General features: G+C 41.4%; 1 protein-coding gene across 2 annotated transcripts in view; it reads left to right on the top strand.

The window, feature by feature from the left end:
- Hells (helicase, lymphoid specific) overlaps positions 1 to 15,987 on the top strand; it is a 61,143-nt gene that overhangs the window by 7,753 nt on the left and 37,403 nt on the right. For both annotated transcript variants that reach the window (XM_045141840.1, XM_045141839.1), the window contains 4 exons: positions 10,150 to 10,272; positions 11,445 to 11,501; positions 13,050 to 13,086; positions 13,179 to 13,243. In XM_045141840.1, coding sequence (XP_044997775.1) covers positions 10,150 to 10,272; positions 11,445 to 11,501; positions 13,050 to 13,086; positions 13,179 to 13,243 — 282 coding nt within the window. The remainder of the gene's footprint in view (positions 1 to 10,149; positions 10,273 to 11,444; positions 11,502 to 13,049; positions 13,087 to 13,178; positions 13,244 to 15,987) is intronic.

Below are 15,987 nucleotides of genomic sequence, written 5' to 3'. Positions count from 1 at the left end.
AGCAAGCCCTGCTTGCCCAGGGCAATCTTAAATCTTTTTATTTTAATTAAACAATTTTCTAATAAAAAGTATTTCTTGGGCTGGAGAGATGACTTGGTGCGGTTAAGGTGCCTGTCTGCAAATCCAGAAGACCCAGGTTTGATTCTTCAGGACCATGTAAGCTAGATAAATGCACAAGAATGTACATGTGTCTGGAGTTCATTTGCAGCGACTGATGGCCCTGGCATGCCCATTCTCTCCCCCTCCCTCCCTCCCTCCCTCCCTCCCTCCCTCCCTCTCTCTCTCTCTCTCTCTCTCTCTCTCTCTCTCTCTGTTTGCCTCTTTTTCTCTCAAATAAATAAATAAACAAATTAAATATTTCTTGGGCTGGAGAGATGGCCTAGCAGTCAAGGTGCTTGCCTGCAAAGCCTGAGGACCTAGGTTTGATTCCAGTACTCATGTAAAGCCAGATATACAGGGTGGCACATGGGTTTAGTGTTTGTTTGCAATGGTTAGAGGCCCTGGTGCGTGCCCATTCTCTCCCTCTTTCTCTCATAAAAAAGAGGGGCAATCTGTTGGGTTGGCCTAAAAAAATACACAAAAAAGTAGTATGTGCAAAAACTAGTTTTGCATGAGAAAGCCAGCAAGGTGGCAGGTGCTTTTAATCCAGCATTTAAGAGGTAGGTAGGTAGAGGACCAGGAGGTTAGGGTCATCCTTTGCTATGGAGTAAGTTCAAGGTGAACCTAAGTTACTTGAGACCCTGTCTCAAGCAAGCAAACAAAGGTATAATAAAAGCATTACAATTGTAAGAAAAATCTTATGGGCTGGAGGGAGGTCTTAGCAGTTAAGGTGTTTGCCTGCAAAGCCAAAGGTCTCAGGTTCGTTTCCCCAGGGCCCACATTAGCCAGATGCACAAGGGGACACACACATCTGGAGTTTGTTTGCGGTGGCTGGAGGCCCTGGCACACCAATTCATTCTCTTTGTTTCTCTCTCTCTTCCCCCTCTCTCTCTGTCAAGTAAATTAAAAAAAAAAAAAAAAAGAAAGAAAAATCTCAGACCACCAAAAGGTCAAGGGGCTGGCAGGCTGGGGGAGGGAATAAATAACAAAATAATACGTATGAAAATGTTATTGGTTTGTAAGCTGTGGTTGTATGTGTCCCCTGGCTCTTAATGTTCCCTCCCTTTTTCTGTTTTTTTTTATTTTTTTATTTTTTTGTTTATTTGAGAGTGACTGATAGAGAGAGAATGGGTGTGCCAGGGCCTGTAGCCACTGCAAATAAACTCCAGATGCATGTACCACGTTGTGCATCTGGTTACATGGGTCCTGGGGAATTGAGCCTCAAACTCGGGTTCTTAGGCTTCACAGGCAAGCGCTTAACAACTAAGCCATCTCTCCAGCCTCCCCTTTTTCTGTTTTTTTTTTTTTTTTTTTTTTTTTTTTTTTTGAGGTAGGGTCTCACTCTAGCCCAGGCTGACCTGAAATTCACAATGTAGTCTCAGGGTGGCCTTGAACTCATGGAGATAAGCCTATCTCTGCCTTCCCAGGGCTGGGATTAAAGGCATGTGCCACCATGCCCAGATATGCTTTTTCATGTATGTATTTATTTAAGAGAAAGAGAGAGAATGGGTGTGTCAGGGCCTTTAGTCACTGCAAATGAACTCCAGAGTCATGTACCACCTTGTGCATTTTTTTTGTTTTATTTATGAGAGAGAGAGATGCAGTAGAGGGGAGGGAGAGGGAGAATAGGCCCACAGGGCTTCCAGCTGTTGTAAATGAACTCCAGACAAATGTGCCACCTATGCATCTGGCTTATGTGGGTTCTGGAGAATTGAACCTGGGTCCTTTGGCTTTGCTGCCAAGTGCCTTAACTACTAAGCCATTTCTCCAGCCCTCTTTTTAAATTTTTTTAATTTTTATTTATTAGAAGTAGAGAGAGAATGGGCACGCCAGGGCCTCTAGCCACTGCAAACGAACTCTAGATACATGTGCCACCTTGTGCATCTGGCTTACGTGGGACCTGGAGAATCGAACCTGGGTCCTTAGGTTTCGCAGGCAAGCACCTTAACCTCTAAGCCATCTCTCCAGCCCTTTTAAAAATATTTTTATTAGTTATGAACTTTATAAAAAAATTTGTTGGTCCCATTTCACTCTTATTGTGCCCCCCCCTTTTTTTTCGAGGTAGGGTTTCACCCTGACTCTGGCTGACTTGGAACTCACTATGTATTGTCAGGGTAGCCTTGAATTTTTGGCCATCCTCCTTCCTACCTCTGCCTCGAGTGCTGGGATTAAAGGTGCATACCACCACTTCCAGCTTTATTATGCTCTTATATCCCTTCTCCCTGGTCCCCAGTCCACTGAGGGTCCTACTTGGAAGGATTAATAAAATTCATCATGGGATTATTTACTTTTTTTTTTTTTAATTTGTTTTGTTTTCCGAGGTAGGGTCTCACTCTAGCTCAGGCTGACCTGGAATTCACCATGTAGTCCCAGGGTGGCCTTGAACTCACAGTGATGTTCCTTCCTCTGCTTCCCCAGGGCTGGTATTAAAGGTGTGTGCTACCACGCCTGGGTCATCATGAGTTTATGAATGCTTGGGTCAATGTCTGTGGGTTGTAGGGTGGCCAATGCTTTGGGTTACTCTTTCCCTCCCTGTGGCTGTTACAGTCTTTCTACTTCCTCTTACGAGCATTGCTCTCTGCAACCTCTATATTTCTTTTTTTTTTTTAAATTTCTTTTAATTTTTTTCTCTATATTTCTTTAGATGCATTTTGAGTGTCCTTAGTGTCTATTGCCATATCCCTGGAGCAGTTGTGAGGGTAATAGTGAGCAGCACTCATGTCTAAACTGCTACTTCTTCTATGATGTCTCTTAGGTCCTGGCAGATGTGATAGAGGTGGCTTGTCTCATGCTAGGCTTTTTTGTTTTAAAGGTAGGGCTTCACTCTAGCCCATGCTGACCTGGAATTCACTATGTTTTTTTTTTGTTTTGTTTTTTTTTTCTCTTTTTCGAGGTAGGGTCTCACTGTAGCCCAGGCTGACCTGGAATTCACTGTGGAGTCTCAGGGTGGCCTCAAACTCAAGGCAATCCTCCTACCTCTGCCTCCCGAGTGCTGGGATTAAAGGCGTGCGCCACTACGCCCGGCTGGAATTCACTATGTAGTCTCAGGGTGGCCTTGAACTACAGTGATCCTCCTACCTCTGCCTCCCAAGTGTGCCACTATGTCCGGCTTAGGTTATCTTTTCTTTTCCTATTGATTGATCGTGTTTCTCTCCTTGCTTTTCTTTGCTATCTGTTGGGTGGGGGAGGCAGACTCACCATTGGTTGTGGTTTTCTTAGGGTGCTGTTGTTAAGACCCAGGACCTTATGCATGCGAGGCAACTCTCTAGTCCTGAACTTTTAGGTGGGTTTTTCCCCCCATCAGGCTGTTGAAAGTTTTTTTTTTTTTTTTTGAGGTACCGTTTCATTGTAGTTTCAGGCTGATGTGGAATTCACTATATAATCTCAGGATGACCTTGAACTCGAACTCAGAGCAATCCTCCTATCTCTGCCTTCTGAGTGCTGTGATTAAAGGCATGCACCACCATGCCTGGTGAAAATTAATATATTTATGAGAGAGTATATGGGTATACCAGGGTCTCTTGCCACTGCAAACTCCAGACACATGTTCCACATTGTGCATCTGGCTTTACATAGATATTTGGGGAAATCAAACACAGGCCTGCAGACTTTGCAAGCAAGTACCTTTAAGCAATGAGCCATCATCTTCCCTGCCCTCATTTCTTTCTAAAATATTTTATTTAGGGACTAGAGAGATGGCCTGGTGGTTAAGTGCTTGCCTTTGAAGCCTACAGGCCCAGGTTCAAGGCTTGATTCTCCAGGACCCATGGAAGCCAGATACACAAGGTGGCGCATGCACCTGGAGTTCGTTTGCAGTGGCTGGAGGCTCTAATGTGCCCATTCTCTCTATCCACTTATTTCTCTCAAATAAATATAAAAATTTAAAATATTTAAAAAATAAGTAAAAATAAACAGAAGAATTAAAAAATATTTTATTTATTTGACAGGGAAGAGAGGGAGGGAGAGAATGGTTGTGCAGGGCCTCCAGCTATTGCAAATGAACTCCAAACACATGCACCACCTTGTGCATCGGGCTAATGTGTGTCCTGGGGAATTGAACCTGGGTCCTTTGCCTTTGCAGACAAATGCTTAACTGTTAAGCCATCCCTCCAGCGCCCCCCCCTTTTTGTTTTAATTTGAGAGAGAAATAGGCACAGAGAGAGAATGGGCATGCCAGGGCCTCTAGCCACTGCAAATGAACTCCAGATGCATGTGCATTGTACGTGGATCCTGGAGAGTTGAACTGGGATCCTTTGGCTTTGCAAAAGTGAAGCCATCTCTCCAGCCCCTAGCCCTTTATTTTTATTTTTTATTCTTTTTAAAAAATATTTTATTTCTTTATTTACTTGAGAGAGAGAGAATGGGCACACCAGGGCCTCCAGCCACTGCAGATGAACTCCAGGCACATGCGCTGTGCCTGTGCATCTGGCTTATGTGGGTCCTGGGAAATTGAACTGGGGTCCTTAGGCTTTGCAGGCAAATAAACGCCTTAACTACTAAGCCCTTTCCCCAGCCCAAGTCCCTTTAAAAAAAATAAATATATTTAAAATTTTTCTTTTATTGACACCTTCCATAATTATAAACAATAACCCATGGTAATTTCCTCCCTCCCCCCACTTTTCCCTTTGAAACTCCACTCTCCATCATATGCCCTCCCCTTCCCAGTCAGTCTTTCTTTTTGATGTCATGATCTTTTCCTTCTCTTATGATGGTCTTGTGTAGGTAGTGTCAGGCACTGTGAGGTCATGGATATCCAGGCCATTTTGTGTCTGGAGGAGCACATTGTAAGGAGTCCTACCCTTCCTCTGACTCTTACATTGTTTCTGCCACCTCTTCTGCAATGGACCCTGAGTCATGGAAGGTGTGATAGAGATATTTCAGTGTCAAGCACTCCTCTGTCACTTCTCAGCACATGATGCCTTCTGAGTCATCCCAAAGTCACTGCCATCTGAAAAGAGAAAGTTCTCTAGCCAAAAGTGAGTGTAGCATTAATATATGACTATTAATATTAAGAGACATGCTTACTGGGCAGTTTGATGAGCATGGTATATACATTTAGCTAGATAGCAGCAGACATTACATCCCCAGGGCTCATGACTACCCCTGTTGTAGGTTTTCAGTACCAGTGAAATTAGAGTTCAGTTGGTTTCCCCCATAACAGACAGGCAACTGTTGCACCTGTTGGCTCATTTGGTCTCACTGGCCAAGTATAAGGCTTACAGTGTCCAGTGTTGGGTATCTTCACTGGTGATTTCTCTCTCCCACTGAACTGAATGCAGCATGGCTTTTTCTAATTTTCTGTCAGCTCGTCTACATGAGGAAGTTTTCAGCTCAGCTCCAGCAGGATTTCTCAGTGACCTTGCAGCCCAAGTATGTGGAGTCTTCAGCAGTAGGGGCTTACCATTTATTCCTGGTGGGAAACCAGGGGCCTCGGCAATGGCCTATAATGGTTTGGGGGTATCCGGGACCTCCTTGGCCAACAATTCACTAGAAGGTACCCCATCCCTGGCACTGAAAATTTTCTAGTAACAGTCTGTGGCTCCTGAGTGTTACATTATCCAGAAAAGTAGGTTTCCATATGACTTATTTATATCCTTTTAGATTTTGATTAGCCCCCTCATTTGTTTTTCAAAACTTAGTCTCAGTGGACATGTTTGAATTCCTAGCTTTCCTGGAAGCTGAGGCCAGAGGATCATCTGAGCTTATAACATTGAGACATGCCTCAGCAGCATAGTGAGATGGTGTTCTCCACCCTTCTCCCAAACAAAACTAATACTCATCCTGAAGTACTTCATGGTATAATTTGAAAATTTTTGAGATGCACCTTTAATTCAGTCAGTGCTTGAAATTGTTTTGATATAGGTAGGTTTGAGAGGAGCGGTTTCTCTAAACTCTTAGTTGGCTTAACTAAGGTGGGTAAGCTGCCAAGTCACCAGGATTGTGCTCCAGTCCATTTGGCTCTTAGATTTGTTCTTGCATGCCAAGAATTAAAGGAATTCCAGCAGGTAATAAGCAAACAGTTGTAGATTTATTATGGAAAAGTGAGAAAATCCCAAGCAAGTGGAACAACCAGAGGGAGAGGAGGGATAAGAGCTTTTTATGGGACTTATGATAGGGTCTCAGTCTAGCCCAGCTGACCAGGTACTCTGTAACTCAGACTGGCCTCCAACTCATTGCCATTCTTGAAGATGTGGCTGAATCAGAGAGGGCCTGTATTACCAATGCATGTTCCCTGAGCCCACCTAGGGAGTTGATCACACAGCCCTGGCTCAGTCAGTGGAGTGTTTACTCACAATTGGGTATACTCATTCCAAAGTTACCTTTTCTCTGTCATTGGACCCCTACTTTTACTGCCTATGGGGATCTAACTCCTATTGAAATCAGCTTTGCTCTTGCCACCAAAACTGAGGTGGGAGGGAGCAGCTCTACTCTGCTCAACTTAGTTCTTACTTAGAGAACGGCATTGTTGTCTCCATGCCAAGACCATTAAAAAAGCCAGTAGGAGAAAAGTTGAGTGGATGTAGTAGGCTTTAGTAAGCAGGATTCAAGATACTGTACACTTAAAAACATAAGACAAGCATGAAAGCATCCATTAACATGGGATGGGAGCTCTTGAAAGTAAGAAACTAAAAAGGAGATATAAAGGGAAGAGAAAGGAAGGGAGGAGGGTACTTAATAGGTTGGTATTGTATATATGCAAGTAGAAGAATAGATTAACGGGGGTGAAAAGGCCCAAAGTGAAGTCAGGGAAAGAGGTTGAGTAAAGGAAGGGTGGAGGGAGGGTTAATCAAAATCTAAGAGTATGCAAATCATATGGAATCCTCCAGTTTCAGACAATGGAACACTTGGACAATGGAGCCATAGATGGTTGTTAGAAAATTTTCAGTGCCAGGAATGGGATACCTCCAGTGAGTTGTTGGCCAGGGAGGTCCCTGATGACCCCAAAACATTACAGGCCATTGCCGAGGCCCTTGGTTTCCCATCAGGAATAGATGGTAAGACCCTATTGCTGAAGACTTCACATACTTGGGCTGCAAGGCCACTGAGAAATCCTGCTGGAACTGAGCTGATAACCTCCTCCATGTAGACCAGCTGACAGGAAGCTGGAAGAAGCCCTTCTACATGTAGTTCAATGGGAGAAAGAGATACCACCAGTGAAGATACTCAACAGTGGACACTGCAAGCCTTATAATTGACCAGCCAGCCCAAATGAGCCAACGGTTGCAATAGTGGCATGTCTGTCATGGTGGAAACCAACTGCCCTCCAATTGGACTGGAGGCCCGCTCCATAGGGGGAAACACATCCCTGATACTGAAAACTTAAAACAGGGGTAGTCATAATCCCTAGGGGTGTAACATCTGCTGATGTCTGGAAAAATGTATATAGTATGCTCATCAAACTGCCCAGTAAGCACTTCTCTTAATATTTATACCCTTACATTAATGCCACTGTCAATTTGGGTAGAGAATCTTCTCTTTTCAGATGGCAGTGACCTTGGGATGATTCAGAAGGTATCATAGTGCTGGGAAGAAAAAAAGGGAAGAAGTGAATGGAGTAGTGAGTAACATCTCAATCACACCTTCCAAGGCTCAGGATCTAATGGGGAAGAGGTGGCGGAAAGAATGTAAGAGCCAAAGGAAGGGTAGGACTCCGTACAACGTGCTTCCTCCAGACATAAAATGGCCTGGATATCCATGACCTCATAGTGCCTGATACTACCTCCACAAGACCCTCATAAGAGGAGGAAAAGATCATGACATCAAAATAGAGACTGATTGAGATGGGGAGGGGATATGATGGAGAATGGCATTTCAAAGGGGAAAGTGGGGGGGGGGGAGGTATCACCATGGGATACTTTTTATAATCATGGAACATGTTAATAAAAATTGAGAAAGAAAAAAGAAAGTGAGAAAGTGAAATGAGGGTGGGATTCAGGTGTCTGTAGCCATAATTGAGAATGTCTTAGGCTGATTGGTTATCTATAGAAAGTTTAGTAGTAACTAGCAAATCTTTTGTGTTGAGGAAACAGCACAGGTTGATAGCAGAAGCAGTGATTAACGGCCTTGGCTGACTACTATGGTTTTGGATGAACTCCCAGAACCCCAAATTTTCCCAGTCCTCTTTATAGTCCCAGAAGCAGGGGATTTCTCCCTCACTATCTCAATGTGTCCAGTATCTGAAATTTTACTTTTTTTGGCGGGGGCGGGGTGAGTGTTTCGATGTAGAGTCTCAGTCTAGCCCAGGCTGACCTGGAATTCCCCATGGAGTCTCAGGGTGGCTTTGAACTCATGGCCATCCCTCTACCTTTGCCTCCTGAGTGCTGGGATTAAAGACATGAGCCACCACACCTGGCTGAAATTTTACTTTTTTTTTTGGCTTTTCGAGGTAGGGTCTCACTGTGGTCCAGGCTGACTGACCCTTGAACTCACATTGATCCTTCTACCTCCCAAGTGCTGGGCTTAAAGACTTGCGCCACCACACCTGGCTTCTGAAATTTTACTTTTAACACCCAAGTTACCAAATTACTGTTGAATCGTAGAATCTGGTGTGCTCATTTGTTTCTCTTCTATCTCTCTGCTTGCAAATAAATTTAAGAAAGAAGTAGAAAAGGGCTAGAGAGATGGCTCGGTGGTTAAGTCACTTGCCTGCAAAGCCTAATGACCCCAGTTCGATTCCCCAGTACCCACATACAGCCAGGTCCACAGAGGGGCACATACATCTGGTGTTGCTTTGCAGTGGCCTAAGGGCCTTGCTAGTCCATTTTCTCTCTCCTCTGTCTCTCTGATTACAAAATAAATAAACAAACATGCATTAAAAAAAAAATCTACTAAAAATAAAAATATTTAAACTATCTTTTTCTATCACTTTCAGGAAATATCCCAAGTCTAAAAGTATGTTTTTTTCATCCATTTAAAAAATTTTTTGCATATAGGAATGATTAATGTATGTGAGTGTAGGCATGTCTTCTGGAGGTTAAGAGAACAACTTTGGGTGATGGTTCTTCTTCCTTGGCTTGAGGAAAGGTCTCTTGTAGGATTGCTAGCCTGTGAATTTCTGGGATTCTTCTGTCTCTGCCTTTCATTTTACCACAGGACAGTTGGGAGATTACAGGCATTTGGTTACATGCAGCTTTGATATGGGTTTCTGGAGATCCAAACCCTTGATTGTCTCTCTTCATAGCCAGTCCCTTTATCCATTGTGAATAATTTCCCCAGCCTTAGTCAATTTTTCCTTTATTTTTATTTATTTATTTATTTGAAAGAGAGAGAGAGAGAGAATATGAACGAGTACATGGTGGACTTCAGCTGTTATAAATGAGCTCCAGACACATGCATCACCTTGTACATATGGCTTACTTGGATCCTGAGGAATCAAACTGGGGTCCTTTGGCTCTGGGAGGCAAGTGCCTTAACCGCTATGCCATCTCTCCAGCCCTTAAGTTTTTTTTTTTTTTTATTTAACTTTTTAAAATTGCTGACAACTTTCACAATTACAGACAATAAACCATAATTGTCCCCCCCACTTTCCTCTTCACGACTCCATTTTCCATCATATTCCTCCCCCTTAGTCTCTTTTATTTTGATGTCATCATCTTTTCCTCCTCTTAAGATGGACTTGTATAGACAGTGTGCCAAGCATTGTGAGGTCATGGATATTGTGCACTGTAAGGAGTCCTACTCTTCCTTTGGCTCTTAAATTCTTTCTGCCACTGCTTCTGCAATGGACCCTGAGCCTTGGAAGCTATGATAGAGATGTTTCAGTGCTGAACACTCCCCTGTCACTTCTCAGCACTGTCATGCCTTTTGAATCATCCCGGAGGTCAATACTATCTGCAAAGAGAAGCTTCTCTAACCGAAGACATTCATATATGGGTATGAACATTAAGAAAAGTGTTTGCCAGGCAATTTGGTGAGCATAATATATGCATTTAGCCAGACACCAGCAGACATTAACCCCTAAGACCTCTTAAGTCATTTTTTTAATTCAATCTTAAAATCAAACTTTGTTAGAAAATTTTACTAAATACGGAATTTTTTTTCTTTGAGTAGGCTCGCATGTCTTGGGACAGAGACTCCAATGATATTCGATACCGTAGACTTCAGCATTTGCTTGAAAAAAGTAATATCTACTCCAAATTTTTGCTGACTAAAATGGAACAACAACAGTTGGAGGTATGTACATATTGACATAGCTAATAGCTTTAAAGCATTTTTATTTTTAGTGTCTTCTAGCCACTGTAAGCGACTTCCAGACACATGTGCTACCTTGTACATCTGGCTCTGTGTAGGTCCTGGGGAATTGAACCTGGGTCCTCAGGCTGTTCACTATCTTATTTTTAATTAATTAATTAATTTGAGAGGAAAGAGAGAGAACGGGCGCACCAGGGCCTCTAGCCACTGCAAATGAATTCCACATACATGTGCCATCATGTGCATCTGGCTTATGTGGGATCTGGAGAATTATTATTATTTTGGGTTTTCATGGTAGGGTCCTGAGTGCTGGGATTAAAGGCATGCACCACCTTGCCTGGCTTCCTATTTTATTTTGGGGGCAAGGTTTCACACTAGCCCAGGCTGACCCTGACTGGAGTCAGGCTGGCCTTGAGATCATAGCAATCTTCCTGCTTCAGGTATTAAAGGGGGTCTCCAGCCCATCCCCATTCATTGTCCTTTTGATACTACTGTCTAGTAGGTTGTATCTGCCCTTTTTTTTTTGGTCTTAGGGTCTTACTCTAGCCCAAGCTGGCTTGGAACTCAAGGCCATCCTTCTCCCTTCTGTTTCCTCGGTGCTGGGATTAGAGGCATGTGCCACCATACCCAGCTTGTATCTGCATTTTTGGCTCTGTATTGCAGGAAGTTGAACTGGTTTTCTATAATTTGTAAGGACTTAAAGCATAGTTCCTTCCCCATCCTTTTGATTTTCGTGGTATGGTGTCACTCTAGCCCAGGCTGACCTGGAATTCACTATGTAGTCTCAGGGTGGCCTTAAACCCACAGTGATCCTCCTATCTCAGCCTTGAGTGCTAGGATTAAAGGTGTGCACCACCACTCCTGACTCATTCTTCCCTTTTTAAAAATAACTTTTTGTGTGTGTTCTTGTTTTGCTTTTTCTAGGTAGGGTCTCACTTATCTCGGCTGACCTAGAATTCACTATGTAGTCTCAGGGCAAACTCAGACTCATGGTGATCCTCCTACATCTGCCTCTTAAGTGCTGTGATTATCTGGTGTTGCCACCATGCCTGACAAAAATAATTTTGTTTATCACCATGAGTTAAGAGTTTAGGTACATGTTTGATTCGTTGTATTTCTCATTTGTAATACTAAGAAAAAAAATTATGTTACAGGAACAGAAGAAGAAGGAAAAGTTGGAGAGAAAAAAGCAATCTTCAAAAGCTTCAGAGGTAATAACAATAATTCAAATCTTCCTCCTAACATCCTGAGGATTGAATCTAGGGGCTGTCTAGGCTAGGAATCTGTACTACCATTGAAATACATCATCAGTTTCTCAACATAATCCTTAGTTGTGTTTTTTTGTGGTTGTTGTTTATTTCATTTTATTTTATTTTATTCTATTTTTGAGGTAGGGTCTCATTCTAGCCCTTGTTTGCCTGGAACTCAGCTCTGTAGTCAATGCTGGTCTCTCAGCTTCTCAACTGCTAGGATTATAGTCATGAACCACTATCCCAGCATTTTTATTTATAGTTTTCAATTGTACTTAAAGTAAGGGAATATTCAAAATGTATACTCTTTGAGGGGGGTTCCGAGGTCGGGTCTCACTCTAGCTCAGGCAGATCTGGAATTCACTATGTAGTCTCAGGCTGGCCTTGAACTCATGGCTATCCTCCTACCTCTGCCTCCCAAATTTGGGATTAAAGGCGTGATCTACTACACCCAGCACAAATGTATACTCTTTTAATATCATGCCCTACCTATTGAGTATCTTCAGAGTAAAGGTACAGTTAAACTAGACGTGTGCAGTACACAAATACCTTATATGTTAAATATTGAATTTTATCTTCTTAAATGGTGAAAACAGGAAAGTAGAGCCTTTAAAACAAAAGAAAGTTACATGAACATAAATGTAACAATGAATAACTGGATATGGCTCAGCTGTAAGGAACATTAATTAGTATCTTAGTATGAGATACCATACCAGGCTTCTGTAAAGTACTTGGGGAGGAAGAGGCAGGAAGATCATTTCCAATCCAGCCAAACATATGTCATGAAATCTGTCTGAAAGGAAAAAAAAAAGATAGTATTATAAAGGCCTTCGATGAAAGTAATTTAAGTTTAATTTTTCATATTTTATATTTTTATTTATTTGAGAAAGAGAGAAAGAGACAGAATGGGCACATCAGGGCCTTTAGCCACTGCAAACGAACTCCAGATGCATGCCCCCCTTGTGCATCTGACTTGTGTGGTTCCTAGGAGTTGAACCTAGTCCTTTGGCTTTGTAGGCAAACACCTTAACCACTAAGCCATCTCTCCAGCCCAACAAAAGTAATTAAAGTTTTACTTACTTGCAAGGAGAAATAATATGAATAAGCATGCCAGGTCCTCTAGCTGCTGCAAACAAACACCAGATGCATGCACCACTTGTATATCTGGTTTTATATAGGTACTGGGTGATCAAATCTGAGTCCTTAAGCTTTTCAGACAAGTGCCTTAACTGTTAAAGCATCTTTCCAGCCCAATAACAGTATGTATGTATGTATGTATGTATGTATGTGTGTGTGTGTGTGTGTGTGTGTGTATATATATATATATAGGTTTTTTTTTTGAGGTAGGCCTCACTCTAGTCCAGGGTGACCTGGAATTCACTATGTAGTCTCAGGGTGGCCTTGAACTCACGGTGATCCCCCTACCTCTGCCTCCCATGTGCTGGGGTTAAAGGTGTGCACTACCATGCCCGGCTCCAATAACAGTAATTTTTAATCTTTGTTTTGTAGGGTAAAAATTCAGTTGATACAAGTGAGGAGAATTCAGGTAAATTTCCTTGTTCTAGTTTGAACAACGTATGTTCATAATCCTATTTTAACTGGTATCAACAATTAAAAGTTACATGCTTTCTTTTATAGTCATGAAAAAGAAAAGAGGAAGAGAAGATGAATCATATAATATTTCAGAGGTCATGTCAAAAGAGGTAAAAGTACAAGGAGGATCCTTTCAATTATTTTCTGTAGAGCTGGTTTGGTCTTCATATATTTCTCTAGCCTGCTTTTGTGGAATGTCCTTATCAATCTATTTGAATGAATAGCTTTGTAGGACAAAGTAATCTTGGTTGACATTTGTTATCCTTCAGAGCTTAGAATACATCATTCTAAGCCCTTCTGGCTTTTAAAGTTTGTATTGAGTAATATGCTGTTATCCTGATGGGCTTGACTTTGTATGTGACTTGATTTTTCTTTTAACTACAATGTATTTTCTTTGATTTGTGTGTTTTGTAGTTCAATTATAATATGACGGTGAGAGGTTGCTTCCTGTATTTGTATTGGCATCACTTTCCCTATTTGGGAGAACTTTTCTTCTATGATTTTGTTGAAAACACTTGTTAGGTCTTTGGAGTGAATTTCTTTTTTTTTTTTTTTTTTTTTTTAAATTTTTATTAACATTTTCCATGATTATAAAATATATCCCATGGTAATTCCCTCCCTCCCCACCCCCACACTTTCCCGTTTGAAATTCCATTCTCAATCATATTACCTCCCCATTACAATCATTGTAATTACATATATACAATATCAACCTATTAAGTATCCTCCTCCCTTCCTTTCTCCACCCTTTATGTCTCCTTTTCAACTTACTGGCCTCTGCTACTAAGTATTTTCATTCTCACACAGAAGCCCAGTCATCTGTAGCTAGGATCCCCATATGAGGGAGAACATGTGGCGCTTGGCTTTCTGGGCCTGGGTTACCTGACTTAGTATAATACTTTCCAGGTCCATCCATTTTTCTGCAAATTTCATAACTTCATTTTTCTTTACCGCTGAGTAGAACTCCATTGTATAAATGTACCACATCTTCATTATCCACTCATCTGTTGAGGGACATCTAGGCTGGTTCCATTTCCCAGCTATTATAAATTGAGCAGCAATAAACATGGTTGAGCATGTACTTCTAAGGAAATGAGATGAGTCCTTTGGATATATGCCTAGGAGTGCTATAGCTGGGTCATATGGTAGATCAATCTCTAGCTGCTTTAGGAACCTCCACACTGTTTTCCACAATGGCTGGACCAGATTGCATTCCCACCAGCAGTGCAGAAGGGTTCCTTTTTTTCCACATCCCCGCCAACATTTATGATCATTTGTTTTCATGATGGTGGCCAATCTGACAGGAGTGAGATGGAATCTCAATGTAGTTTTAATCTGCATTTCCCTGATGACTAGTGACGTAGAACATTTTTTTAGGTGCTTATATGCCATTCGTATTTCTTCCTTTGAGAACTCTCTATTTAGCTCCTTAGCCCATTTTTTGATTGGCCTGTTTGATTCCTTATTAGTTAACTTTTTGAGTTCTTTGTATATCCTAGATATTAATCCTTTATCCGATATATAGCTGGCAAAGATTTTTTCCCATTCTGTAGGTTGCCTCTTTGCTTTTTTCACTGTGTCCTTTGCGGTGCAAAATCTTTGTAATTTCATTAGGTCCCAGTGGTTAATCTGTGGTTATATTGCCTGAGCAATTGGGGTTGTATTTAGAAAGTCTTTGCCAAGACCAATATGTTGGAGGGTTTCCCCTACTTTTTCCTCTAGCAGTTTCAAAGTTTTCGGTCTGATGTTAAGGTCTTTAATCCATTTGGACTTAATTCTTGTGCATGGCGAGAGAGAAGAATCTATTTTCATCCTTCTGCAGATATTTATCCAGTTTTCAAAACACCATTTGCTGAAGAGGCTGTCTTTTCTCCAATGAGTATTTTTGGCATTTTTATCGAATATCAGGTGGCTATAGCTACTTGGGCTTACATCTGGGTCCTCTATTCTGTTCCACTGATCTACATGTCTGTTTTTGTGCCAGTACCATGCTGTTTTTGTTACTATGGCTCTGTAGTATAGGTTAAAATCAGGTATGGTGATACCACCAGCCTCTTTTTTGTTGCTCAGTATTATTTTAGATATTCGAGGTTTTTTATGATTCCAAATGAATTTTTGGATTGTTTTTTCTATTTCCATGAAGAAAGCCTTTGGAATTTTGATAGGGATTGCATTAAATGTGTAGATTGCTTTAGGTAAGATTGCCATTTTCACGATATTGATTCTTCCAAGCCAGGAACAAGGGATGTTTCTCCACTTTCTAGTGTCTTCTGCAATTTCTCGCTTGAGTGTCTTAAAGTTCTCATTGTATAGATTCTTTACTTCCTTAGTTAGGTTTATTCCAAGGTATTTTATTTTTTTTGATGCAATTGTGAATGGGAGTGATTCTCTGATTTCATCCTCTGTGTGTTTGTTGTTAGCATATATGAAGGCTACTGATTTCTGTGTATTTATTTTGTATCCTGCTACATTGCTGTAGGTTTTGATTAGCTCTAACAGCTTGCTAGTAGAGTCTTTAGGGTCCTTTATGTATAGAATCATGTCATCTGCAAATAGTGATAACTTGATTTCTTCCTTTCCAATTTGTATCCCTTTTATGTGTGTCTCTTGCCTTATTGCTATGGCTAAGACTTCCAAAACTATATTAAATAGAAGTGGAGACAGTGGACACCCTTGTCTTGTTCCTGATTTTAGTGGAAAAGCTTCCAGTTTTTCCCCATTTAGTAATATGTTGGCTGTAGGCTTGTCATAAATAGCCTTTATTATATTGAGATATGTTCCTTCTATTCCCAGTCTCTGTAGGACTTTTATCATGAAGGGATGTTGGATTTTGTCAAATGCTTTCTCTGCATCT

This window comes from Jaculus jaculus, chromosome 1 (assembly GCF_020740685.1).
Source record: "Jaculus jaculus isolate mJacJac1 chromosome 1, mJacJac1.mat.Y.cur, whole genome shotgun sequence".
NCBI classification, from domain to species: domain Eukaryota; kingdom Metazoa; phylum Chordata; class Mammalia; order Rodentia; family Dipodidae; genus Jaculus; species Jaculus jaculus.
The sequence above is the reverse complement of the archived record's forward strand: the minus strand, read 5'-3'. Positions and strand labels throughout refer to the sequence as shown.